The sequence below is a fragment of the Hypanus sabinus genome, chromosome 2 (genome assembly GCF_030144855.1).
Source record: "Hypanus sabinus isolate sHypSab1 chromosome 2, sHypSab1.hap1, whole genome shotgun sequence".
Taxonomy (NCBI): domain Eukaryota; kingdom Metazoa; phylum Chordata; class Chondrichthyes; order Myliobatiformes; family Dasyatidae; genus Hypanus; species Hypanus sabinus.
This window is the reverse complement of record NC_082707.1, coordinates 117946204-117973852: the sequence shown is the minus strand read 5'-3', so window position 1 is coordinate 117973852 and position 27649 is coordinate 117946204. Positions and strand designations below refer to the sequence as shown.

At 38.2% G+C, this 27649-nt stretch overlaps 1 protein-coding gene across 1 annotated transcript in view; it reads left to right on the top strand.

The window, feature by feature from the left end:
* knl1 (kinetochore scaffold 1) overlaps positions 1-27062 on the top strand; it is a 50580-nt gene extending 23518 nt beyond the window's left edge. Inside the window, exons 9-19 of the mRNA XM_059987672.1 lie at positions 844-960; positions 6562-6649; positions 9488-9583; positions 10836-10875; positions 14885-14965; positions 16747-16847; positions 18500-18568; positions 20543-20652; positions 22890-23008; positions 24402-24524; positions 26376-27062. Coding sequence (XP_059843655.1) covers positions 844-960; positions 6562-6649; positions 9488-9583; positions 10836-10875; positions 14885-14965; positions 16747-16847; positions 18500-18568; positions 20543-20652; positions 22890-23008; positions 24402-24524; positions 26376-26514 — 1083 coding nt within the window. The 3' untranslated portion in view covers positions 26515-27062. The remainder of the gene's footprint in view (positions 1-843; positions 961-6561; positions 6650-9487; positions 9584-10835; positions 10876-14884; positions 14966-16746; positions 16848-18499; positions 18569-20542; positions 20653-22889; positions 23009-24401; positions 24525-26375) is intronic.
* Positions 27063-27649: the final 587 nt, after the last annotated feature.

The window sequence follows — 27649 nt, the reverse complement described above, 5'->3', positions numbered from 1 at the left end:
TTCCTGATCCTGGCGATCCTTTGCAGAAACCATAGAAATATAGAGAAGACAGGCAGTAATGTCAGGTTCCTCCTCATTGTTAAGCTTTCCTGTTTGTTTGTTTTTTTTTATTGTCAGTCCTTTTGAGGACCCCGTTGATTTCCTTCTCCTTGTAGCCATTCTATAAGTCATGCATAATTGTCTTATTTCCTTGGGGAGACTCTCCAGGTTCTGAAATAGTTTTTGCACAGTTAATCAAAGTAGAAAGAACTGCTCTACATTGGGAGGCATGATGGTGGCTGTTATTGTTGAGGTACAAGTCCGTGTGAGTTGGTTTCTGATGGTCACCATATCCGAGGCAACCGTCCCGTTTCCATCTAATTAGAACGTCCAGGAACAGGAGGCAACCGTTCTTCTCCATCACCATCGTAGATTGACTGTTTGGATGTATACTATTCAGATGGTCATGGAACTGTTGGAGTGTCAGGAGTCCATGAGGCCACACTACAGAAGTGTCATCCATTTGCCACTCTATCCATTTGTTCATAGTAGTTTCCCTTATAAAGGAAGTACATCGATGTAAGGGTGTGTTCAAAAAGGTCAATAATAGCTTTATCAAACCTTGACCACAGGAGGACCAAGGTGTCCTTAATGGGAGCTCTCATGAGCAGGGACACCACGTTGAATCTAACCATTATGTCCTCTGGGTTCAGTTGGATGTTGGTTATCGCTTTAACAAAGTTGGCCAACTTTGTGATGTGATGTTCACAAACCCCAACAAAAGGAGACAGCATGGTTGTTAAATGCTTAGCCAAAAAATGGCTTTAAAATATTTTAATTGGTTTATTGTAATTTCTTCCTCAGTTGCAACAGTTTCGTTCTTGCTTGAATACCAAGAAAAGCACTTATGTGAAGAGGACTAAAGTAATCTGCCATGAACAAAAGGTTCAACTGTACTTGACCCAGTTGAATGCATTGAAGGTAATTGTGCTTTATGAACACTTGTTTTACATATGTGTTCATGGCCTTGGGCCTAATGTCAGAGAACTAATTCTATTAAATTACCCTTGATTATTTTTCTGAAAGGTTTAAACTAAAGTATTTGATCTCATTTTCCTAGAGGAAGATGTTAAGTTTATATCTTTATTCCTCAGGGCCAATAAGAAGGGATATATTTTATCCAGCAATTTAAACTTCTGACAATCTAAAATTGTTGAGAACTGTTGAAATATAGCAGCACCAAGTAGCTATGAAATGTTGCAAATCTTAATAAAGCAATGAACTGGAGTAGTTCTCATATTGAATCCTCCCATTCATTAATTCATGCTACAGTGTGTCCTGTCCAAATTTTTTTTTAAAATGTATACCGCAATTTTCCAGTAGTTTCTCTGACACCTCTCCCTGATGTCACAACTCGAACGCTTGGAAGATTGAGGACAGTATGCATATTGGAGTTAGAAGTTCACTTTCAAATTGAACTCCATTGTGACTTATAAATGTTTTCATTTTTCCACTTAATTCCATCATTTCCATTCCCAGTCAACTTGGTAGCTTGCTTATGTGGGCACTGTTTGCTGAGTAGAGCATTGTTTATTATAGTAATGTTGAAATAACAGAGCATGTAAGGAGGAAATTAGCAATGTTTGGAAAAGAAGAGAATCCTGCAGATCAATTCTTGGTATTCCAATGATAGTCTCTTGGTCTGTGCAATGGTAGACACAAAACATTTCAACATAAAATATAATGGAACATAGAATAGTACAGCACAGGAACAGGCCTTTGGTGCACAATCTCTGTGCTGACCATGATCCTGAACCCATCTGCTTGCACATGATCTATATTCCTCCATTCTCTACATGTTCACGTGTCTGTCTAATTGCTTCCTAAAGCCACTATTGTCTCTGCTTCCACTGCCATTTTGGCAGTGTATTCTAGGCAGCTACCTCTCTATGGGGGATTGGGGAGGAACCTGGCCTGCACATTTCCTTGAAACTTCCTCCTCTCACCTTAAAGCTAACTCTGCTGTGGGAAGCAAGGGAGAAGATTGCTGAGCCTCTGGCAATGATCTTTGCATCATCAATAAGAATGGGAGAAGTACCAGAGGATTGGAGGTTTGCAAATGTTTCCTTGTTCAATAAAGGAGTAGAGAAAACCCAGGAAATTATAGACCAGTGAGTCTTACTTCAGTGGTGGGCAAATTGTGGAAGATCCTGAGTGGCAGGATTTATCAGCATTTGGAGAGACGTAATCTGATTAGGGATAGTCAGCATGGCTCTGTCAGGGACCCGTCATGTCTTACGAGCCTGATTGAATTCTTTGAGGATGTAAAAAAATAAATACATTGTGGGTAAAGCAGTGGATGTAGTATATATGGATTTCAGTAAGGCATTTGATAAGATTCCCCGTGCAAGACTCACTCAGAAAATAAGGAGGCATGGGATCCAAGGAGACCTTGTTTTGTGGATCCAGAATTGGCTTGCTCACAGGCAAAGGGTGGTTTGTATACAACCATACGAATGTAGTTTCATATTTTACATGGAGGACGGTGTTCAGTGTTGTTCTTGGACCTCTCCTCTTTGTGATTTTTTATAAATGACCTGGATGAGGAAGTAGAAGGGTGGTTTAGTAAGTTTGCTGATGACACAAATGTTGGGGGTGTTGTGGATAGTCTGAAGGTTTGTCAGAGGTTACAGTGGGACATTGATAAGATGCAGAACTGAGCTGAGAAGTGGCAGATAGAGTTCCACCCAGACAATGTAAAGAGGTTCATTTCGATAGTCAAAGCAAATTTGAATACAGAATGTAATATTAATGGCAAGACCCTTGGCAGTGTGGAGGATCAGTGAGATCTTGGGGTCCATGTCTATAGAACACTCAGAGCTGCTGTTAAGGTGTCTGGTGTGATGGTCTTTATCTGTGGGATTGAGTTCAAGAGCCATGAGTTAATGTTAAGCTATATAAGACCCCACTTGGTGTAGTGTGTTCTGTTCTGGTCACCTCACTACAGGAAAGATGTGGGTACTATAGAGAGTACAGAGGAGATTTACAAGGATGTTGCATGGATTGGAGAGTGTGCCTTATGGGAATAGGTTGAGTGAACTTGGCCTTTTCTCCTTGGAGCAATGGAGGATGAGAGGTGACCTGATAGAGGTGTATAAGATGATGAGAGGGATTGATTGTCTGGATAGCCAAGGGGGTTTTTCCCAAGGCTGAAATGGCTAACCCAAAGGGGCATAGTTTTAAGGTGCTTGGAAGTAGGTACAAGGAGGTACGTTTTTCCACACAGAATGGTGGGTGTGTGGATTGCACTGCCAGTGAAAGTAGTAGAGTTGGATACAAAAGGGTCTTTTAAGACACTCTTAAATAGGTATATGAAGCTTAGCAAAATAGAAGGCAATGCGCTAGAGAAATTCTAGGCAGTTTCTTGAGTGGGTTACATGGTTGGCACAACTGTGAGCCTGTAATGTGCTGCAGATTTCTATGTTTCTATCGCCTCTCCTGAGCCACAATTGAGAAAACAATCCAAGTTTACACAGCCTCTATATAGCTGATCCTGACAGCATCCCAGTAAACCTTTTCTGCACCATCTTCATTACCTCCACATCCTTCCTGTAATGGAGCATCTAGAACTGCACACAATACTCCAAGTGCTGAGAATGATATTGAGGCCAAAATGTGTTCAGGACAGGTTAGGTGGGTAGGTTGTATTATGATGTGTTTATGTAACTGAAGATTAAAGATGTGTGAAGAGAACAAAGGATTAATACAGTAAATGCAATCCTTCCAGGCAGAACAAAATAAATGGGAGCAGTAACAGATTACAGAGCCCCTTGACTGTCATCAGCTATTCAATTAAAAGTGTGGCTGATCTGATTGACAGCTTCAACTCCATCTTGTTGCAATTTTTAAATCTCTTCTTCACTACTCTCTTCTGCCATACCTGCCTCCAAAACCACATTAAACCTTAAGTCTACTGTAGCTAAAAAATCTATCTACTGCAACTCGAATTTATTTTATCATTCAGCATTTATGGAGACCTGGGTGGAAAAATTGCCAACAAATCAACAAATGTTGCAGATCCAGTTAAACAGCAGCTTTAAAAAGGAAATTAATGTTTTGGGTTGAGTTCAGGTGCTTTATTCCATTCATCTGCTTAACAAGTGTTTTCTGCTTACAGATGTGCAGTGTCTGCAAGATTTTCTTTTAAGTCCGTAATTGAGAGAAGTAGTTTCCCTTAATTTTGATCTTAAATTGATGATGCCTCTATTTGAGGTCTGGCCTCCCAATTCCTGACTCTGACACTTCAGGTTATGTCTCAAAACCAACCTTTCAATGAGATCACCTTTCAGTTAAGCTCCAGAACATTCATAAAGTCATATAGCATGCAACAGTCCTTGGTCTCCAGATCCACTCTGAATCATCAAGCATCCATTTATACTAATCCCATTTTCTTCCCTTCAGCTGCCTATTAACTCCTCTAATCTACAGCTTACCTGCACAGTAGGAGCATTTTGCGGCAGCCAGTTAACCTACCTAACCATAATTCAGAATGTGAGAGGAAAACAAAACAAGGTCAGGATTAAATCTGTTAAATCCATCATTAAGGAACCTCACCATCCAAGATAGATGCTCTTAGTGCTGCCATCAGGGAGGAGGTACAGGAGCCTGAAGACGTACATTCTACACTTTTAGGAACAGCTTCTAGCCATCCATGAGATTTCTGAATGATCCATAAACACTACATCACTATTTTGCTCTCATTGCACTATTTATTTGTTAATATGTATATATTTCTTATTGCAACTTGCAGTATTTTTTAATATTGCACTATACCACAGTAGTAGGTTGCCATAGGTTACAATAGGACATTACTAGGACGCAGAGTACAGACAGACATACTTCATTGATCCCAAGGGAAATTGGGTTTTGTTACAGTCGCACCAACCAAGAATAGTGTAGAAATATAGAAATGTAAACCACAAATAATTAAATAATAATAAGTAAATTATGCCAAATGGAAATAAGTCTAGGACCAGGCTCAGGGTGTCTGACACTCTGAGGGAGGAGTTGTAAAGTTTGATGGCCACAGATAGGGTGAATAACAGAGTTTTTAGTAGTGCAGGGGAACAGAGGGATCTTAGGGTCTACATCCATATGTCCCTCAAAGTTGCTGTGCAAGTTGATGGGGTGGTTAAGAAGGTGTGTGGTGTGTCGGCCTTTGTTAGTCATGGGATTGAGTTCAAGATCTGCAATGTAATGAAGCAGCTCTATAAAAAAACTGGTTATACTACACTTGGAGAATTGTATTCAGTTCTGGTTGCCTCATGGAAGGCCATGTAAGCTTTAGCAAGAGTGCTGAGGAAATTTACCAGGGATGTTGCTTGGATTAGAGAGCATACCTCATGAGTATAGGCTGCGCAAACTAGGGCTTTTCTCTTTGTAGGGAAGGAGGATGAGAAGTGACTTGGTAGACTTATATAAGATAAGAGGACTAGATAGTAGGCAGCCTTTTTCCCAGGGTGGAAGTAGCTGATATGAGAGGACATGATTGGAGGAAAGTCCACGTGGATGTCAAAGGTTGCTTTTTTTTTAAAGCACAGGAAGTGGCGGATGTGTGGAACGTGCTGCCAAGGATGATGGTAGAAGCAGCTACATTAGGGACATTTAAGAGATTCTTAGATAAGCGCATGGTTGAAAGAAAAAGTGGTGGGCAAAGTGAGAGGGAAATGTTAAAATGATCTTGGAGTAGGTTAAAAGGTTGGCACAACATCTCAACTGAAAAGCTTGTAGAATCCTATTTTCTTAATGCTTACTTCTTTCCAATTTTTAACCAAGATGTAACTTTTTTTGCCATGTTTTCCTTTGTGCCACCAGCATACTTAGGTAAGTTATATTTGGCCCTATTCATTTTGTCAATAATGTGGATTTTAAGTAACTAAAGCCCCAACAGTAATCTGCAGTAACATACTAGTAACAGGAAATGGCCCTTTTATCCCTACATTTTGTTTTCTGCTGGCATCAACTCCTAGTGTTGTACTGCCTAAACTTCCATTACTGTATTACTAATGTCCTGTAAAGTGATCTCCGATATGGCAGAAAAAAGCCAATAAAATCTTTTGTATATTTTTATTCTAAACATTTGCCTAGTAGTTAAAAACAATATTAGATTTCTTCTTTTTAACTAGGTCTATTTCCAAATTTAAAGTGCTAGATTATTTTAAGATAAGATTAGCAAGGGACATGAAACCAAATGAGAATTGAGGTGAGGGTCAGTCACAAAATACCAGAATAGGCTAAAGGTACTGCATGGCTTGTTTCTCACTCTATAGTTGGCTCTTGATGTGGTTATCAAAAGTATTCTATATTGTTTTTAGTTTGATTTCTTTACTTTAAGACTTAAACATAATAAGTTTATTTGCACTGCATCTTGTAATATGACCATGGTATGTTGATTAAAAATGTTTTTGTACCATGAATACAAATTAGATAAAAATTTCTCCCTATTCAATCTTGAACAGAAACATTACTTATTTAACTGATTTTAGAATAAGAATAATTGTTTTTTCTTGATTCCTGTTCTAGGCACAACATCAGCAGAGAAAGGAATATGAAGATTCCTTGAATGATATACTAAACAAAATGGATGACTGCCTTGCGTCATTAGATCTCGGTAATTAATCACATATCTTGTATAGCTGAGGAATATTTTACTTTCCCCCGCATCTCAACATTACAGAAGACTTTGTCTTTTACATTATTTAAGTGGTTAATTAATGCATATTTTCAGGTATTTTGCCATTATGATGATAGCCTAAGAACTTTGACACAGTTTAATAGATGAGTTTTCATACTAACTGTTTAGGAATGCTGCAGAAGCTGTCCTGGTGTTCATGAGAGTGAACAGTCTGAAGTAGCTGGAGCAGATTTCAATGCTTCAAATTGTCTTCCCAATCATAATTTACAACATGCTGCTTTTCGCTCAATCTACACAACTTGTCTCCATCAATTGGTTCTCAGTTGCAAAATTGGGAATATAATTCTACATTCTTTTATCCAAATAAAAATTATCAAAATAAATGCAGATTCTATAAATCCGAAATTAGAATAAAATAGTCCAAATACTCAACAGCTAAGGCAATATCTTGAAGATATAATAACTATCAGAGTGGCCAACTCAACCTCTCAAAGCCCATTCCTATGTTCTCATTGGCATAATATGATCATGGCTAATACCTCCCAGACATCTGCTTCTGTGTCAATAACCTATGGCCCTCAATTTCTTGATTTTTCTTTGAAATATTTATGTATTTCCTCTTTAAATATGCCATATGATCAAACTTCCACAACCTTCTCCTATAGAAAATTCCTGAAATTCACCACCCTTTAAGCTTTTAATGATGGCCTTCTCAGTTTGTAACTATGTTCCCTTGTTCTGCAGTGAACACATCTCCATATCTACCCTCTCTTTCTCTCTAAGGATCTTCTACATTTCAATCCCTCATTCTTCTAAACTCTTAAGAATATAAAACTAATTTCTTTAACTGCATGTGATTGCACAGTCCTCTCGCCCCAAGAATTAACTTAATGAATCTCTTTTGGGTGTCTCCAAAGGAGTATTTCATTTCTAAATAAGATTCAAAATTGTGAACGGCACTCCAGATATGGCCTCAACAGTAGCATATACAAATTACTTATTTGTAAACTCCTACTCTTTTGCAATGAAAGTCAATGTGCCTTTTGCCTTTCTAAGCATTTGCTGTATCTAGCTACTAACTTTTAGTGATTTATGCACAAAAACATCTAGATTCTCATCTGCAATCTTTCTCCATTTAGGAGAAAAAGTTTGTATTTAGATTTTTCTCACCAAAGTTCATAATGTCACATTTTCTCATTAAATTCCATTTGCCAAGTTTTGCTTGCTCACTTAGTTTGTATCCAGATGCAGACTCATAATTTTCTCATGGCAACAACCCCTTCCATCAGTTTTCATGTCATTGGCAAAAGAATCTGTCTGTTTCAGACCATATTACATGAGATTGGAAGAAGTGTAAGTGAATCACTACTTCATCTGGAAAGACATTGGTCCTTGGTTTGTGGGAAGGAACAAAGTGAAATAATGGGTATTGTACTTCAATTGCATGGAAAACGTGGAAATTGCTGGGGAGTGAAGAGTGGACTAGGAAATCGTTACTTCATTAGTAGGTTCAATAAGTACATTTAATGTCAGAGAAAGTTATACAATATACATCCTGAAATTCTTTTTCTTCGCAAACATCAATGAAAGCAGAGGTGCTCCAAAGAATGAATGACAGTTAAAACGTTAGAACCCCAAAGCCCCTCCCCAGCTCCCCCCCCAACTTCTGTTAACTCTAACAAAATTCCACCACTAGTAAAGTATTCCCATTCCCTCTGCTTTCATCATTTCAGAAGGATCACTAGTTAGCTCATTTATCCCCATCAACCATTTACAGTATTGTACTTTCTCAGGCAACCAAAGAAGATGAAGCGCCTGAAATTTCACCTCTTCCCTTCCCATCAACAAGGGAGTCAAACGGTCTTTGCAGGTGAAATGTTGATTGACTAAGATTTCTTTCAGTCTAATGTGTGAAATTGGCAGTCACCGTGTGGCCTCCTACAGTGGAGAAACCAAATGGAGAATGGGTTATTTCATCTGTGTTCAGTCTGTAGGGCTGAGCTTTTGGTTGCCTGTGATTTTAATTCCCCACCTCACTCCCATCTTGACATGTATGGTATTTTTCACAGTTGCAATGAAACATCAACTGTTGCTTTGTCCAAAGATGTTGCCTGACTTACTGAATATTTCCAGCAGTTTCTGTCCTTAATTTAATGACACTGCCAAAAAGTTGATGCACTACTACAGATGTTTGTAAATGTATCTCATTGTTAGTGCAATCCTTTTATTTTATCTTGCTCCATGTTTATATTGCAAGCTCACATCAGAATGTTTTGTCATGTTATTATCTCTCAACTGTCACTACCATTTTTGCTAATAAATTCCTGTGAAGGTCCCTATGAAATGCCTTTTTGAAGTTTGTATGAATGATATCCATAGATTTCGCATTCCATCATGTTTGTTATGGGAGCCAGATATTCATTTATATATCACTGTTGGCAAACCTTCAAATAAAGCAGTGCTGTTAACTAAATATATTAATAGAAAGGGGCAACTGGCCGTGGTCTGTGTTTGCTTGTGAGCTATTAGCTTTTGAATTCTTTGGGTGGTAAATATTCACTAAGTAATCAAATAAAAATCCAGTCCAATTTAGCTATGTCTTTTCAAAAGCAATAGGCCCCTGTAATATTTATCTTGATGTTTCTGCATTAGTACTGACAATGGGTCTTCAACCAGAAAAACAGATGCTGTCTTTCAATGGATGCTACTTTACTTGCTGGGTATTTCCAGCAATTTAGTCTGTCTGTATGACTTTTGTTTCATGGTGCAATTGAAAATATTATGGTGAAAATTGATTTGTCTTTTTAAATATAGCAAATTTGGATCATCTAGGAGAGTGTAACATGGATGTCTCTGACAGTTGTGAGGGCCTGATGCAGCTGAAGCAGATTGTGTATAACAAAAACGAGGGTAAGAAATTTGATATCATAGCTGGCTGATGTGAAGGAAGCTTCCCAAAAATTCTCAAAATGGCAATGTTTGTATGGGTTGGTCTGACTTTTAAGTTTCCATTGCTACTTTCCAACTATATATGACATGGGTAGAACCACCCGTTTTGTGTATAGCGTGTTTAAACACAAGTGAAAGGTTTTAATATAATTGTATTTTTTAAAAAAACGTGTTGTTAGTTTGACAAAGGTATTTAATTTTACCCTTCTCTGATTTGCCTTTTCTCGTCCTCCTGATTCTCCTCATTACTCCTCTTCTTCCCCCACCCTTCCAGAGCTGTAAAAGGCAATCTGCTGGGGATTGTAGCCTACAGCATGTAAAAGTGGTTCAGCCCAAAATTGGGCAGGTGTAAACAAAGTTAGGAGAAAAAAGAAAATTAGAAGTGTTGTAAGAGTGATTTTTTTTTAAGGCATGCATTTCAAGATGTAGAGGGAGCTATATGCTGAATACCTGTCTCTTTATGATTGATTCTGATGTGTACCTTAAACAATTTTTTTCACAATATAACTTCAGAAAAGTTATGTGGGGAGAACTGTGTTTAAGTGTGTGCTGCAAAGATATTACTCTTTTTCACTTGTAAAGTTTTTTAAGCTGTTTTAGTGAGTTTGGATAGTTACTTATCGATTGATTGTGATACAGTGTGGAATAAGCCCTCCAGCCCTTTGATCCACTCCACCCAGCAGCCCTCAATTTAACCTCAGCCTAATCATGGGACAATTTACAATTACTCTACTAACCAGTATGTCTTTGGATTTTGGGAGGAAACTGGAACACCTGGAGAAAACCCACACATTCCACGGCGAAGATGTACAAACTCTTCTGAACTCCAAACTCCTACACTCTGACCTATAATAGCTTTGCGCTAACCACTACGCTACCATATTGTGATTCTGTATGCTTGAACTTCACTTTTGATATTATAATATAGCTCATCTAGTTAAATTAATTTATTTGCTTTTGGTTATCTCTAGAGCCATGTAAATGGCTTAAAGGGTCTGTCAAAATGGTATCATTATGTCTGGATTTGTACATAATCAGAATGAATGGAAATGTGCAATTTACTTCTATTTTGTTACAGGATTTTCTGTTGATCAGCACTCCCAGTCTGAATTCTGGATATAGACTTCTGTTAACTGCTGAAGAGAACTGAAATACTGGTCATAAATAATGCATAGCACTTTGCTTTGTTGTTAATTTTGTCCCTTTTCTGCAGATCTGAAAAATCTTCAGGGAGAATGCCGTAAGATGGAAAGGTATCTATATTTTAATTGATAATTTGTACATTCTACAATGTATTTTGGCTTTCATATGATAGGATTGAAAGTTTTTTCAGCATTCGTCCATTGTTTAGTTTTCAGGACCTAATGTGTGTTTATACAGATGATCATTTTCATTACTGTATTTGCAAATTTGTTTACATATTGACATTTGTTTCGAATTGGTCATTATAAAAGATTTTTTAATAATGCTAAGTGTAATTTGGGATATAGTTTGATACAACTAGAAGGAGGAGTTTATCTGTAACTCACTTTTATAGGATGGGAAATGTATATCAAAGGTGAACAAAAACTAGAAACTTTCACTGAACACTGCAAGCTATCTTGCCAAGTAGCAGCCTTTACCAAGACTGAAGGTGGGAAAAAATTGAAGAGGGACTAGCAGCATTCAAGGGAAGAGAACTCAAGGTTGCAGTAATGCATCTGCTGACTAGTGATAGCACATCTTAGCATTGTGCTTGATATTGATTTAGACTTTGAGGTTGAGATTAATATTTGCCAGGGAGATTTTTTTTTTGTCTTGCTAGTTCATCAGCCCTGAAGCTTATCCCCAACAGAATGCAATGAGATTTTAATTACAACAGTCTACTATTGGTTCTGCACAAGCACAAGTACCATGTAGTTGTAATTAAATTTATACAAATGCAAGCACTGTGGCATCTCCTCTCTGCCTGTTGAGCAGACACCCTAACTATTATTAGCCTGGCACGCCATCTTTCGTGTACCATTGACTTATGACAAGGATGATCACAAAAGTCTGTATGGAATAATGGTGATTCTAATAAATACATCTTATTTTGTTTTAATTGGGGGTCTCATCTACTATAATGAGGCTTGCTACCTCTGGCAGATGAACTGTGTTCTCAAGTTCTCGGAACACCACAACCTGGAAGTTGCCCTCCAAACCACCCACTATTTTGACTTGAAAATAAATAGCTGCTCATTCACAATTGCTAGATTGAAATTCTGGAACACTCTTCCTAACAGCATTATGGGTATACCTACACCTCAGTGATTTTAGTGGTTCAAGATGACAGCTCACCACCACCTTCTCTAGAGCTACAAGAAATGGACAGTTAATTGCTGGCTCAGTCTGTGAAACCCTCATCCCATGAAATAAATGACATAAAAGCCTGACTCAACTTTGTAGATCATTCCTGTAATGTAAATATCTCCGGTTGGAAGATTCCCTGTTGTTCCCTCCTTTTATCAATAAAGGAACTTGACTCATCTGGCCAAACTACCAGTTAGGTGGGGGTGGTGTGAGGAGACTATTAAAAGAACACAGCAAATAAGCCTTTGTATTATTGGGCATTTGATCATGGCCCAGAAAGTGCCAATGCTCCCTTGATCTACACAAGATGAGACAACAAAGATTTAAAATCAACCTCTTCAAACTCTTGTCAGACTTTGTCAAAAAACTGAGCAAAATATAACATCTCGAGTCTGCTAAAAGAAAATCTACAACTGCCTAACAGTAATGAAAGAATGTAGAAGATTGAGAGGAGATTTAATAGAGGTATGCCAAATTATGAGGGGTATCAATAGGGTAAATGCAAGAATGATTTCCACTGATGTAGGGTTGGGACTACAACCGGAGGTCAAGGGTTCAGGATGAAAGGTGAGAAGTTTAAGGGGAACATGAGGGGAAACTTCTTCACTCAGAGGGTCATGGAAGTGTAGAATGAGCTGCTAGCACAAGTGGTGCATGCGAGCTTGATTTCAACATTTAAGAGGAGTTTAGATAGGTACGCGGTTGGTAGTGATATGGGGGGCTATGGTCCCAATGCAGGTCGATGAGAGTAGAAAACCTATAGCACAATACAGGCCCTTCGGCCCACAAAGTTGTGCAGAACACATCCCTACCTTAAAAATTACTAGGCTTACCTATAGCCCTCTATTTTACTAAGCTCCATGTACCTATCTAAAAGCCTCTTAAAAGACCCCATCATATCCGCCTCCACCACTGTTGCCGGCAGCCCATTCCATGCACTCAACACTCTCTGAGTTTAAAAAAAAACAACTTACCCCTGACATCTCCTCTGTACCTACTCCCCAGCACCTTAAACCTGTGTCCTCTTGTGGCAACTATTTCAGCCCTGGGGAAAAAGCCTCTGACTATCCACACGATCAATGCCTCTCATCATCTTGTACACCTCTATCAGGTCACCTCTCATCCTCCGTCACTCCAAGGAGAAAAGGCCGAGTTCACTCAACCTATTCTCATAAGGCGTGCTCCCCAATCCAGGCAACATCCTTGTAAATCTCCTCTGCACCCTTTCTATGGCTTCCACATCCTTCCTGTAGTGAGGTGACCAGAACTGAGTACAATACTCCAAGTGGGGTCTGACCAGGGTCCTATATAGCTGCAACATCACCTCTCAGCTCCTAAATTAAATCCCACGATTGATGAAGGCCAATACACCATACGGCTTCTTAACCACAGAGTCAACCTGCGCAACTGCTTTGAGCGTCCTATGGACTCGGACCCCAAAATCCCTTTGATCCTCCACACTGCCAAGAGTCTTACCTTTAATACTATATTCTACCATCATATCTGAGCCACTTCACGCTTATCTGGGTTGAACTCCATCTGCCACTTCTCAGCCCAGTTTTGCATCCTATCAATGTCCCACTGTAACCTTTGACAGTCTTCCACACTATCCACAACACCTCCAACCTTTGTGTCATCAACAAACTTACTAACCCATCCCTCCACTTCCTCGTCTAGGGCATTTATAAAAATCACGAAAAGTAAGGGTCCCAGAATAGATCCTTGAGGCACTCCACTGGTGACTGACCTCTATTCAGAATATGACCTGTTTATGACCACTCTTTGCCTTCTGTGGGTGGGCAAGCCAGTTCTGGATCCACAAAGCAATGTCCCCTTGGATCCCCTTCCTCCTTACTTTCTCAATAAGCCTTGCATGGGCTACCTTATCAAATGCCTTGCTGAAATCCATATACATTACATCTACTGCTCTACCTTCATCAATGTGTTTAGTCACATCCTCAAGAAATTCAATCAGGCTCCTAAGGCACAACCTGCCCTTTACAAAGTCATGCTGACTACTCCTAATCATATTATACCTCTCCAAATGTTCATAAATCCTGACTCTCAGGATCTTCTTCATCAACTTACCAACCACTGAGGTAAGACTCACTGGTCTATAATTTCTGGGCTACCTCTACTCCCTTTCTTAAATAAAAGAACAACATCCGCAACCCTCCAATCCTCCAGAACCTCTCCTGTCCCCCATTGATAATGCAGAGATCATCGCCAGAGGCTCAGCAATCTCCTCCCTCGCCTCCCACAGTAGCCTGGGGTGCATTTTGTCCAGTCCCAGCGACTTATCCAACTTGATGCTTTCCAAAAGCTCCAGCACATTCTCTTTCTTAATATCTACATTCTCAATCTTTTCAGTCTGCTGCAAGTCATCACTACAATCACTAAGATCCTTTTCCATAGTGAATACAGAAGCAAGGTATTCATTAAGTACCTCTGCTATTTCCTCCGGTTCCATACACACTTTCCCACTGTCACATTTGATCGGTCCTATTCTTTCATGTATTATCCTCCTACTCTTCACATACTTGTAGAATGCCTTGGGGTTTTCCTTAATTCTGCCCGCCAAGGCCTTCTCATGGCCCCTTATGTGAGTAGGCTGTTTAAATAGTTTCAGCATGGACTAGATGTGCTGAAGGACCTGTTTCTGTGCTGTACTTCTCTGTGACTCCAAGAAGATAATTTGCTTCCATTAAAAATTACATTTTCTCTTCCTTGCATATCTTGTAGTTTTCTGACTTTGTTCTGCTGACTTGCATTCAATATAACATTGGCCACCCACCACATAAGGGTTGCAGCCCTTCATTTGAGCTGATCAGTGACCTCAACTTGATTTCTTCTGTATTGTAGCTCATTTTTATTCTAAGTATGTATTTTTCATTTTAATGCTTCCTTTTAATGAGTTAATGTTTTTTCCAGTCAACTTGCTAAAGTACTTGATGAAAAATTGATGCAAGAAAAGGCTGTTAATATGTTGGAACTTAATGAAGAATTTCAAGAGTGAGTATTGAACTGCTCATCTTATTTGTCCCAGGAGATAATTTTCTCCAACATATTTGCAATGTACCATGTGTGGTGGCTTAAGATGGAGGTTGAAAATCTCTGCTATACTGACAGAGGGAGACATCACGTGAGAGTTTCTCCTTTGTAGAAAAACTCCTAAGGGCTTTCTTCATGGCTCTGGTCAGAGACCGACAGTAATGACTTTTTTCCTATGTTGGTAAAGTGGAAGGAAATAATTCAAATGAGGCATGATGATTCCTTTAGTGCGCTGTAAAATTATGATTAAACAGGAAAAATTTTTTTAGCCTTTGGCAGGAGGCTCAATAGTAAGTCTGACTTGAGATGTGAGAATGGAATGAGTAGAAGATCGCCTCAAAGAATAGGGTTCAACTTTTCCTGGAAGAGGACTGCTGACACAGTGTTTGTATTGTTATTGAATCAGAATCAGGTTTATTATCAGTGGCATGTGACGTGAAATTCGTCAACTTAGCAGCAGCAGTTCAATGCAATACCTAATCTAGCAGAGAGAGAAAAAATATATAATAAATAAACAAGTAAATCAGTTATGTATATTGAATAGCTTATTAAAAATTGTACAAAAACAGAAATACTGTATATTTTTTTAAAAGTGAGATAGCGTCCAAAGCTTCAAAGTCCATTCAGGAATCAGATGGCAGATGGGAAGAAGCTGTTCCTGAATCGCTGAGTGTGTGCCTTCAGGCTTCTGTACCTCCTACCTGATGGTAACAGTGAGGAAAGGGCATGCCCTGGGTGCTGGAGGTATTTAATAATGAACACTGCCTTTCTGAGACACCGCTGTCTAAAGATGTCCTGGGTACTTTGTAGGCTAGTGACCAAGATGGAGCTGACTAGATTTACAACCTTCTGAAGCTTTCAATCCTGTGCAGTAGCCCCTCCATACCAGACAGTGATGCAGCTGTCAGAATGCTCTCCACAGTACAACAACAGAAGTTTTTGAGTTTATTTGTTGACATGCCAAATCGCTTCAAATTCCTAATAAAGTATAGCCACTGTCTTACCGTCTATTTGTTGAGACCAGGTTAGATCCTCAGAGATCTTGACACCCTGAAACTTGAAACTGCTCACTCTCTCCACTTCTGATCCCTTTATGAGGATTGGTATGTGTTCCTTCATCTTACCCTTCCTGAAGTCCACAATCAGCTCTTTCGTCTCTTGACGTTGAGTGCCAGTTTGTTGCTATGGCACCACTCCACTAGTTGGCACATCTCATTCCTGTGCGCCCTCTCGTCACCACCTGAGATTCTACCAACAATGGTTGTATTGTCAGCAAATCTACATGTAGAGTAGCTGAGTTGACAGACATGTTAGATATTTAACTATTTGTGAAGAGAATTTATAACATTGAAACAGACCACAACTTGTATGTGGGAATTGAATATAGCTACATGGAGTTGGTTGTACAAAATTTGAATTTTGATACTACTCTTGCCAAAGTTTTCCTGATCAAATTGAGAGAGGGTGGAACTAGAATGGAATTAATTAACCTGGGGGAAAAATGAATTGGAATTCTTGCATTAATCTTTCATTTATGGGATTTTTACTACCGTGTAACAGAAAATTACAATACCCTCTCACGAGGTGGAACTGCAGAAAACTGCAATTCAAATTTAGCACTAAGTGTACCCATCTGTCTTCTCTTTTTATTCAAATATTACTTATCTGGCGTTTGACATTTGAACATCTGAATATTGGTTTTTGTTCCTTTTCTTACATTAACAAACTTTTTTGTTTCTCAGACTTTTAGAATGGACATTAGTGCCTTGCCAAGATGACCAAGCTGTTTACAGATTCCTGTATGACTCCTTGGAGTTGACTTTGCAGTATGGGGAGCCTGAATGTAAGACTATAATTTAGTTGCCTCGAACTGCAAAAATTAAAAGAAAATGCATATCTTTTATTAATGAAATAATAATTGGTTAAAATACAATTTTAACTTGAGCCCTAAGACTTATTCACTCAAAAGGGTGTAACCATAATTGTCAAGGCTGGAACATCTTTCCCCATTACTAACTGAATGATGTGCTCAAGAGCAACTGAGAAAAATTAAGAAGCATTTCTATTGTTAGCTTGGAGTCACTTCATTTGGACCAAATAAGGATGGCAGATTTTCTTTGCCTGAAGAACTTATGAACCAGATGGGTCTTTAAGAATTCTGTTAGTTTTGTGGTTACCCATTTTATTCAGATTTAATTTATTTAAAATTGCATTCTCAGCAGTACTGGTGCGATTTGGCCATTCAGCCCAATTGAAAACTAGTGTTACATAAATTTTTGTAGGCAGGGCCAGACTGGTGATTAAATTTACTTCTGAGGGTCACTTTTATTAATGCAGAAGCCTCTGACTCCCATCCCCCCCAAAGATCCTTGCCATTTAATTTTAGCCATTCTTTTGATGCCTGTTGGTTTTCTGTCATGGAACTCCAATCTTCTACAGTTTCCCAGCGGTCTCATTCATAGGAAGTTTGGCATTTTAATTTATTTCAAGTGGTAATCAACTCCTTGTTCTGGTGATTTACTTCTATTTGTTGATTTCATTTAAAAATAATAATGGTACAACCAACTTAACGTTTGAGAGCCTTGGGTTTGTTGACAGTTTTGACAATAAGTAGATTATTTGGTATTGAAACATTTCAGGTTGATTGGTTTGCATTTTCAGCAGGAAGTCTCAATGTTTTGTTATGCTTCATTTTTTAAAAAAAGAAGCTGATGAGACTGGTACACTAGTATAGCAGTTAAGGCTGCTACTACAGCTTTCTCCCTTATCTGAAAGATGTGTTGGTAGCTTAAATGGCTACTATGAGTTGCTTTAGGTGGATGGAGTTTGCTTTGTGGGCATGATTGATTGGAATACTCTGAAATCCAGTCTAGAAAATTGACCAAGTGGTTTCCTCCTACATAATAAGTAATTCAGAACAATGTGTGTTCCCTCCTGTATTTAAATGCAAGTTGGAGACTGTAGAGAGCAGGTACCAGGGCTATATTGTTGCACGTTGCTTCTGTACAAGAATCTGCTCCCACCCCTTTTGATCTGAGTCTTTTAAAATGTATCCTTCAGTTTCTCCATCACGCTTAAGTAGTTTCTCTTAAGTATATTGATCAAGAAGATGCAATATGGAAAAGCATTATATTACTGAGATGATGGCACTTGACCCTTGATCCTAAAAGACATTAAAACAGATTGCATGCATCCTGGGTTTGTTTGGTTGTCAGATTAGCTCACTTAATAGTACACTCCCTTTAGCTCTTTTTTTTCCTAAACTTTTTGAAGCTCTGATTATTGGCAATCTTGCCATTTATACGAAATCTTAAACCACAACTTGGGAATTTGTAATCTTGGAGTGAGCTGAAGAGCGTTCTATTCTGTTCTATGCTATGAAAAATACAATTCTGTCCTATCTCTCTATTTAGAACAAACTAAAAAACATAATCAAAGTTTTACTCTAAACTTTTTTTTAATAGGGCTATTTATTTACTTTGGTTCTAAATGTAGGTGCTGAACTTTCCCCTGGTGAGAAGTACAGGAAAATTATTGACATAAAGCTAGTCTCTGAGTTGGATGGTGAGTTAAAAGGCCTTAATTATTTGGATAAGTTTGCATATTTTGTTTTCTTAAACTTGTTCATTTTTGGGTTTACTCTGAATTTAGTAGAAACTATTGGATTAGGTCTTCCTTCAGCTATTCTTCATGAATCCAGCAAAGTAGGATAATATCACCCACTCTCTTTTCTTGGCCTGTCTTCCACTCCAGCTTGCACATCATGATCTCATGAGGAAATGGGGAGAGATACAGAGACCTTATCACTCTCATTAAGCTGGAACCTTCGGTTGTTGATCTGTCCTCCTTAAAATCTGAGATTCTCTTTCTTTTCTGTGTTTCCTTGTGTTATGTGAGATTCCTTGTGTTTCTACCACTAGTGATCAGTCTTAAGATTTTTCAGATGTTTTACTTGAATAACAATTGGTGGCTAAATTGGGAAGTGTTGTAATGCACTTTAACCCTATCATAATCCAGTTCTACATTAAATTGCATACTCTGCACCATCTGATTCTTCACACTTCTCCCACATTAATTGACTTCACTGAAGTAGAATACAAAGATGTTTTCCCACTCAAGAGTATCACTAAAACAAATGATGCTTATAATCTACTTTTATGGTCATGAATATTAATACTGGTTTTCTAAAATTCCAGTTTTATTCAGCTAATTTAAATTTCCCACCTCTAGTGTAACTGCTATGTTATTGTTTCCCCACTATTTTATGTAGAATTTTGGCAAGTTTTGATTGGTCAGATGTTTAAAAAAATGTCATTTGTTTGGAAAATGGAATTCTGGAGTCTGTATGTACAAGATAGTCATGAACAAGTACAATTGGAAATTTAACAGCTCTATGAATAGTTGGAAAGCATTTATATGGAAGAAGGATAAACTGAATGAGAGAAAAAAATAGAACCATATAATGAAGAGAGGTTGAGGAGGCTTGTATATATCATAGTCATCATATAGCCAGTTTGTTCAAATTGCTCACTTTCGTTATGAACAAGCTGTGTTTAAAACACTGGCAAATGGGATTTGTCCTTTTCCGAAGAATGTTGGCTGCTATTTAAGTGTTGTTTCACCAGCACAATTTCTTGTATTAGCACTTCAAATAACCTTGAATTCAGGCTTGGTACCCAATCTTACTGATAGTATAGTGAGAAGACTGTCAAGTATTGAAACAAAAAATGTTTTCAAAGTTATTTGGTGTTTGGTGCCTTTAGTGTTGCTACAGTGAGCTGAAACAACTAATGCCTATTGGCTGACTAACAAGCAATTCTAGGCTGACTTTCACTGATAGGTTGTTGTTCCCAACAACATATCTAATATTCTTTGTTAACCATATAAATAATCGTGCTCTGGATGCACTATTAGGGTTTTTTTTGGCTGTGTGGTTTTACTGAATAAATGTATATTTTGTAATCTGGCTTTGTTCTATCTCCTGGCTTTGGGTTTCATAAGTAAGCAAACAACAAATGTTAAATGGGATAGAAATTCTCATCTTTAATTGCTCTGGCCTGCACTATCTGCCAAGTTGAGTGCCAGTAAATTAAGATATTATTTTAGAGTCAATCAAAAATTAACTATAAATATTGACCTTTATAGCAACATCACTTGGATTTAAGGTGAGAGAAAAGAGTTTTAAAAGGGATTTGAAAGGAAGGTTCTTTTTGGATATCTGGAGCTTGCTGCTTGAGGTGGTGGTAATGTTACAGTAAATAGCACTGAGGGCAAAGCATAGAAGGATATGGACCCAACACAGGAAAATGGGATTAGTATTAATTTGCAGATGTTAGCATTGACAAGATGGGCCAAATGGCTTGTTTCTATACTGTATAACTCTGATTTTATCTCATCTCATGAATAAACTTAAAAGTACTTACCGGGTTTTTGAACTAACTATACTTTCTCTTGGATCTTCGTACAAAATATTCCCCTTTATAACAATCTGATTTTTGAATATATGCTTTATTTTAATCATTGTTATTGATTTTACAGAGAAAGAATCACCTGCACACTCGAAGCTTGTTCATGAGCTGGTTATGATGTGTTGGAAGAATCGAGAAAGTTGGCATAGTAAACACTCAAATGAATCTCAGGTCCCCATGGTATGGATAAAATTATAGCATCACCTTTTTGTACTTAAATTGTTCCTGATTTTCATCTTCTACTTTTTTTTTCACCTTGCATTATCCCTGCTACTTTTCTCTCTGCTTTGTGAACTGGTAAATCTTTTATTACCCACAGTTTTGATAAGAGGTCATTGACCAACCTAAAATGTTAACTCGGTTTCTCCCTCCACAGATAGAAAATGATCAACCTCAAATCCTTTTACTATTTGGACTTTCAACTTCATTTGTATGAACCTTTGTCACTACAGTGTCCTTTTCTAGGGGGAACAAATAGACAGAATTCTGTGATTAAAGTATTTGTAAATTTTGTCTGCCCTAGAGTATGTCATTGAAATTGCAGTCTGATTTGATTTTCATATGATTTGTGGGATTTTTTAACCACTTGATAAGCTTACTTTTGATAAGGACTCATATCCCACCTTGCAGTTTGTTACTGAAGGAAAAACTGAGAATAGACATCACAATGGACTAATAAGTGTCAGTTATCCAGGACAATATATTGATGGCTTTGGTGAAGTCAGTATCAGAGCTGAAGTCATAGTCATTCCATATGGAAGGAGACCCTTCAGTACAGTCCATTCATGCTGACTGTGTTAACCAGCTAACTAGTCTCATCCGCCCACATTTTATCCAGACACCTCTAAATACTTCCTATCCATGTGCTTATCTAGATAGCTTTGAAGTGTTGCTCATGTGCCTGCCTCAACCACTATTTCTGGCATCTCATTCCAAATACACACCACCCTATGCATGAAGAAGGTGTTCTGTTGTCTCTTAAATCTCACACCTCTGAACTTAAACCTTTGCCCTTTTGTTTTTAGCAAACCCTCTCTAGGGAAAAAGACACCCTGTCTATGCCTCTCATGATGTTATTTAACTCTAACAGGTCACCTTGTCGTTGTCCCAGTTCTTCTGATTGTGTGTGATGCTGAAAAAGACAGTGTGGAAAAAGGCACAGTCAATAAGGCACATAAATCTGTCAAATTATAATAATATCAAATTATTTAAATCTTGACTGCTTGTTTCCAAATATAAGTTAAATATACACAAAGAACAAATGGAATGGTTGTCTTCTAATACAAAGTGGAAATACTGACTCAAAACACCTGTAAAGGTTTTTTTTCTCAATAGAATTAAATTTAGCAGAAAGGTTTTTCAAAGGCACTGCAGAGGCATAATGAGTTGCATCTCTGAATCATGTTCTCTGATTATGAAATGTTCCAATGGTGATATAAATGTTACTTGCTGGATTTAAAGAGGAACCATCAGGTTAGTCCTTGTGTGTTATAAATTGCAATTAAGGGGAAAATGGGTGTAAAATCTGAAGCAAATGCAATACTTTTGGTGAGGTGTGTTTCAGGAGCAGGAAATCATCCTGAAACTGCATAAAATATTAATCCCAGTGCCAAGACATTTAGAACATGAAACAGGACAGTACAGGAACATCTTTCAGCCCACAATATTGTGCTGAACCAATTAAATTAGTAATCAAATGGCCATCTAAACCATTCCCCTCTACCTACAAAATGTCAATATCCCTCACATTTATGTGCCTATCTAAACATCTCGTAAGTCTCTAATATATTTGCCTCTACCACCAGCGCAGTACAAGCTGGGAGGAAAGAAAACCTGCCTTTGCATCTCCTTTGAAATTACCCCCCCCCCCCCTTAAATGCATACCCTCTGGCACGAGACATTTTACCCCTGGGGAAAAAGATACTGTCTACTCTATCTATGCCTATTATAATCTTATAAGCCTCTTAGATCTCCCTTCAGCCTCCATTACTCCAAAGAAAACACCCCTAATTGGTCTACCCTCTAGTTTTAGTGCATGCCCTCTAATCCAGGCAGCATCCTGGTAAATCTCTTCTACAGCTCCTCCAAAGCCCCGACATCCTTCAATGGGGTGACCAGAATTGTACGCAATGCTCCAGATGCAGCCTAACTAGAGCTTGATAAAGCTGCAACATAACTTCTTGACTTTTGAACCCAATGCCTCATGCAAGGTTGCCTTGTTGCCTGATACCTTATTTTGAAGTCCTGAATGTTTTGGCTACAGAGCTTTAAACAAACCATTAATTGATTCAATATGAACTAATCGGTTAATATCCCTAGCAAGACATCTTCTGGCTTCTAGGCATATGTATACTGGTAAGTTAAAAGAATTGAGCAGTTTTTTTAGGTATGGATCATTTATTTCTTTGCCACTCTAGCTCTTACTTGATCTCTCGCTTGTGGTGAGTCGATGTCGATTACTTGGTGATGAACTGGAATATTTGTTGAACTGGGGATCAAAATTTGATATCTTGAAACTGGAGATTCAACACACAGAGTAAGTACATCTGCAGCAGAGTGCATGGATGGCCATATAATATTATTTGGGGAGGGGAAATTCGATTCAAATTTAATTGTCATTCAACTGTACATGAATACCCTTGATTATAGCCAAAGGAAACAGCATTACTCTGGGGTAAAGGTGTAAGAGACAGTGCCAACAGTGTCACACAGCACAAAGCACACACAAGATAGCAAGCACAAATGGCATTACAATCACTCAATAAAAGAGTCGAGAACTTGTGCCATTGAACACCTGGTGGGGGGAGCAACTCCAAATCCAGCCTGGATGCCATGCCACACCTCCTCCAGTGGAGCGGTTTGGCCCCGACACCCACCTCCTCCCAGGTGAGAGCCTAGTCCTTGCATATACAAGATAAACAAGCACATATAGAATAACAGCAAGATTCAACCGCAAAAAAAATATATATCTGTGTATATGGTCCAGACCCTTTAGTCCATTGAAATCTCCAATCAACCACAAAAGATAGAGTGGGAAGGGGAGGCAGCCCAGACTCCAGCCAGATACTGCACCACGTCACCCCCGGTGGAGTGCAACAACTCAGGCACCTCTCTACCAGCGGCTGTAAAACAGGCATCCCTGTGGCTTGAGCTCCTGACTGGATTCAGTACTGCCAAAAACTGCAGTCGACCACAACAGAGGTTGTCTTCTGCTGAGTGAAGGGCTTGGGAGGTGTGCACAGACTCCATCTTGGACACCACACCATTCCCGGTGGAGCACACCGGCTTCACCTCTCTCTTGGCAGCTGCAAGCGTGCAACACTGTGGCTCAAGGCCTAGTCCGTGCTATGAGTGAGGCCATGCAGATCCCCATAATAAACCCCTGCTGTCAGCCAATAAGTGAACACATTGAACTTGCAACATACCAGTCTAACAATGTTTGAAAGGATCTTACGATCACAAGAAAACCAACCAAGGCGGCCACTCACTATTAAACAGTAAGCCTCTGTTGACTCAGGCAGCAGAACATTGCGGTGCTCCTTCATTATTTCCATCAGTGAGCAACTCGTTGATGGTGTAGACCTGCAGTACTTTAAGTTACTGTATAGCAAGATCTTGCAATCACCAGAAATGTTTAAATAGGACAGTAGCACCTTTTGCTGACCCTATAGAAGCTGCTGTGACCAAACATGCTGCTATCTTACCAGAACTTTGTAAGTGTTTTCATACTGTGCTTTGATGTGTGCTACATATTCTGAAATGGTTGGCTTCACGGAGCAGAGTACTTAAAAGACACCAGAGCAAAGTGTACATTTGACTTGTGCAGTAACTCAAATTTCCTTTTGACTTAGTATTATGTTCATCTGCCCTAACTTTGGGTTCACTACGGTACTCTGATCTTTCTCAATGTAGTGACTTTTCTTTTATAGTGTGAAGTTCCTTGTTTCAAGCTATGAAGCATTATCGAAGTTTGAAGTTGCATTTCATGTTACGCCAGGTTATCCATGGCTTCCTTTGCAATTCACATTTAATTCTTGGTTTGGAAATATAAGGTGAGATATCATGTATTCTATGAAGGGTTTTCTTTTTAAATATTCTTTGTCTTGCTTTGGCACAGTGAATAGTACTGACTGAATTGTTCCTCTAGTATCTATAGAAATATACAAATGACACTTAATCTGGAGATAATATTATGGTACAACATTTAAATTATTAGACTATTAATCCAGAGACTGGGAAGAACAATACCATCGTGACAGCTATGCCCTTTAAATTTAATTAATAATCTGCAACTTTAAACAAAACTAATCAGTAGCAGTGACAAAAAAAATTGCTGTAAAAAGGCTGCGGTTTACTGGTGTTTGGGGAAAGAAGTCTGGCATCTTTGTTCTGTGTGGTCTATGTGTGACTCTGAGTTCTTTGCAAGGCCTTTTCAGAGGTTTAAAGGGCAAAATAAGACTGAACGATAAATGTCACAAAAATAACCAACAGGATTCTAAAAAATAAATAAATCAGAAGTTTGAACTTTGTCATGGCAGCCAGGGAATTTGCATTCAAGTAATAACATTTGGAATAAAAAATAATTGATAACAGTGAGAAAGGAACTATCCATTTATTTCCCCTTGAAAATAATTTATCAACTTGGTGACAAGCCACTGGATTCAAAGAACAATCATAGACTGTAATTGCTGACCTTCCCAGTGAAAACCACATCCCATGTATTATTTAAAAAAAAAACTCAGCCTGCCCTGAATTAGATACTTGGTTCTTGCAGAAGGATTGTGTAAGAATACATCTTACATAACAAGTGGGTCCGGCCATAAGAATTTCCAAATTTGTTCTGGAAGGAATAGAGCTTAACAGATACTGACACCATAGTGAAATTCCAGTGAGCTTCAATAGTCTATTTAACCATATGGGCTTCAAAGCCAGGTTGAGTACTATCCCCACATAACATCAATTTGCACACACCAGGCGAGTGTAAATTCTAATCAAGAACAGTGCTCTGATTTTTGTTTTTTTTCTCCCCTCAGTGTACACACGTCCTGATGGAGATTCACTTTATACAGTCTGACAGCTGTGTGACTTACTCTAACAGCATAGTATTGTTAGTTACTTTACTAACAGTAGGATATGTAAAAATGGAGAAGTGATCACAAATCTAACTTTATCCAGTTTACATATTGCACACATTCTGTGGCAGGGCTCACTTTAAAAGTTAATTATTCTGTTGAAATTCAGTATCATCCACCATCATTTTTTTAACCCGAGTATGCTTGATATCTATGCTATTGCTTCAATTGGGATCAACCTGAAAACTTTTTGAGGTTAAACATTAAGCCTTTATTTTGTGGGTTACTGCTATTTGTCCTACCAACCAATAAGGTGTCCCACACATTCTGAATTGACAGATCAACCAAAATACCCCCACTTTGAAATTGGCCTGAATCATGCTTCAGTACAGTCTACTGGTTAATATGCTAGAAATTTAAAAACTGAAATCTCCTGGTGTGGATGAGTACATCAGAGAGATTGTATGAGCAAAAGGTTGTTTTTGTACTGGCTTGTGCAGTTTTATCAGCATTTTGTAAACATTTGATGCTTGTTTAAAAGGAGCGTTACTCAAGAAATTTGCAAGTGCTGGAAGTATAACAAACATTTCAAATTCTAAAGCACAGAAAACACACATACAATACCTTTTGTGATCAAAAGATTTTCTAGACCATAACTAAATTATTTATTGTAAGTTGCAACATCAATATGATAACTAGATCACCTCCAATTATAAAGTAGTTCTATTTGTAAAGAAAATTTATGTTGCATGGCTGATGCAAGTTGCTTTAAATATATTAAGGTTAGAATTTAATTTTAATTTAATATTAAGAAATGTGTTTTATTTGTAGTGCTGAACATATTAAGGAAGTCCTGATGACTGTAAAACCTGGACACAAGTACCTAATCAGGATCATGAAGAGTCTCTTCCTGACACTGCTCATCAGACCAGGAGCTAACAGGTTCCAGTTACAGCCTGCCTCTCCCTGAGCAGGAAAAGTTGATGTATATTCACCATTGTACCCAAATCATCCCCATTTATACTACTGGGCCTTTTAATGAGCATGATATGGTATAGCAACCAAGGATTATACTATAAGATGATGCTGTGAGTTGGCATCCAATCCTTGAAAGTCAAGGAATGAGGAAGAATACAACTCAGACTGAAGCAATGAAAGTATCTCCTTGTCAGTGTAAATAGGTAACAGATCATTCCTGATGTTCACAGGACTACAGAACAACCTGCCTTAAATATTGGCTGTTCTATTCTGGAAGTTTATTGTTTCAGTAATATTGAAACTGAGTTTCATCTAGACCACAGATTAAGGATGGTTGTGGTATTATTCATCACAAATTTTGCTCACAATATATGGGTTGCTCATTGTAGTTCAGTGTACAATGAGACTTGGACTGTGGACCGAAGAACTTGATGGGTGATACTTCCTCTGTTTTGAAGTAGTGCAAAATATACAGTAACTGTACAAGTGTGTAAAATGTTTTAATTTTTATTCTGAAATTAAATTTATATTTTCAATTGATCCTAATACTTGTGCTTTTTAAGTTTATATGATTGGCACAGATACTTAAAAGGGTAGACCTGGGATGGACAATTTAATCTGTACCTTTTATGATATCTCTTCCTTTTAACATATTTATGTACATTGATGGAAATTCTTTGCTCACTCTATTAGTATGACAGCATTGTTTATGTACACATTGAGCATGCAGACTGGACCTTGGTTTAATTTCTCACCCAAAACCATCAATGCTGAGTCAGCTACAGATATTTGCTCAGTTCTTAAAATGATGTTTGAATCTTAAACCTGCTCTGAAGTCAGACTGTTACAAAATGAATTAAACTGTCATTTGCATCCTAATTTGCAAATACTTCAAATTAAAGCAAAATTATTAGTTTGATTTCATTAGCTTCTCTTGTTGTTTTACTGGCTATTGTTTACTTAGCTATCTATGTTTCCTTGATGCTGCTCATTATTTTCATACCTGTCTGTTCATTATTTATCGGTAGGGTCCTCAATTGTTCTTACTTGTCCGACATTTCCTGCTTAATCTGGCCCTTCCAGGATCTGTAAACTTTCTAAATTAATGCATTTTCATCACTCCTGAA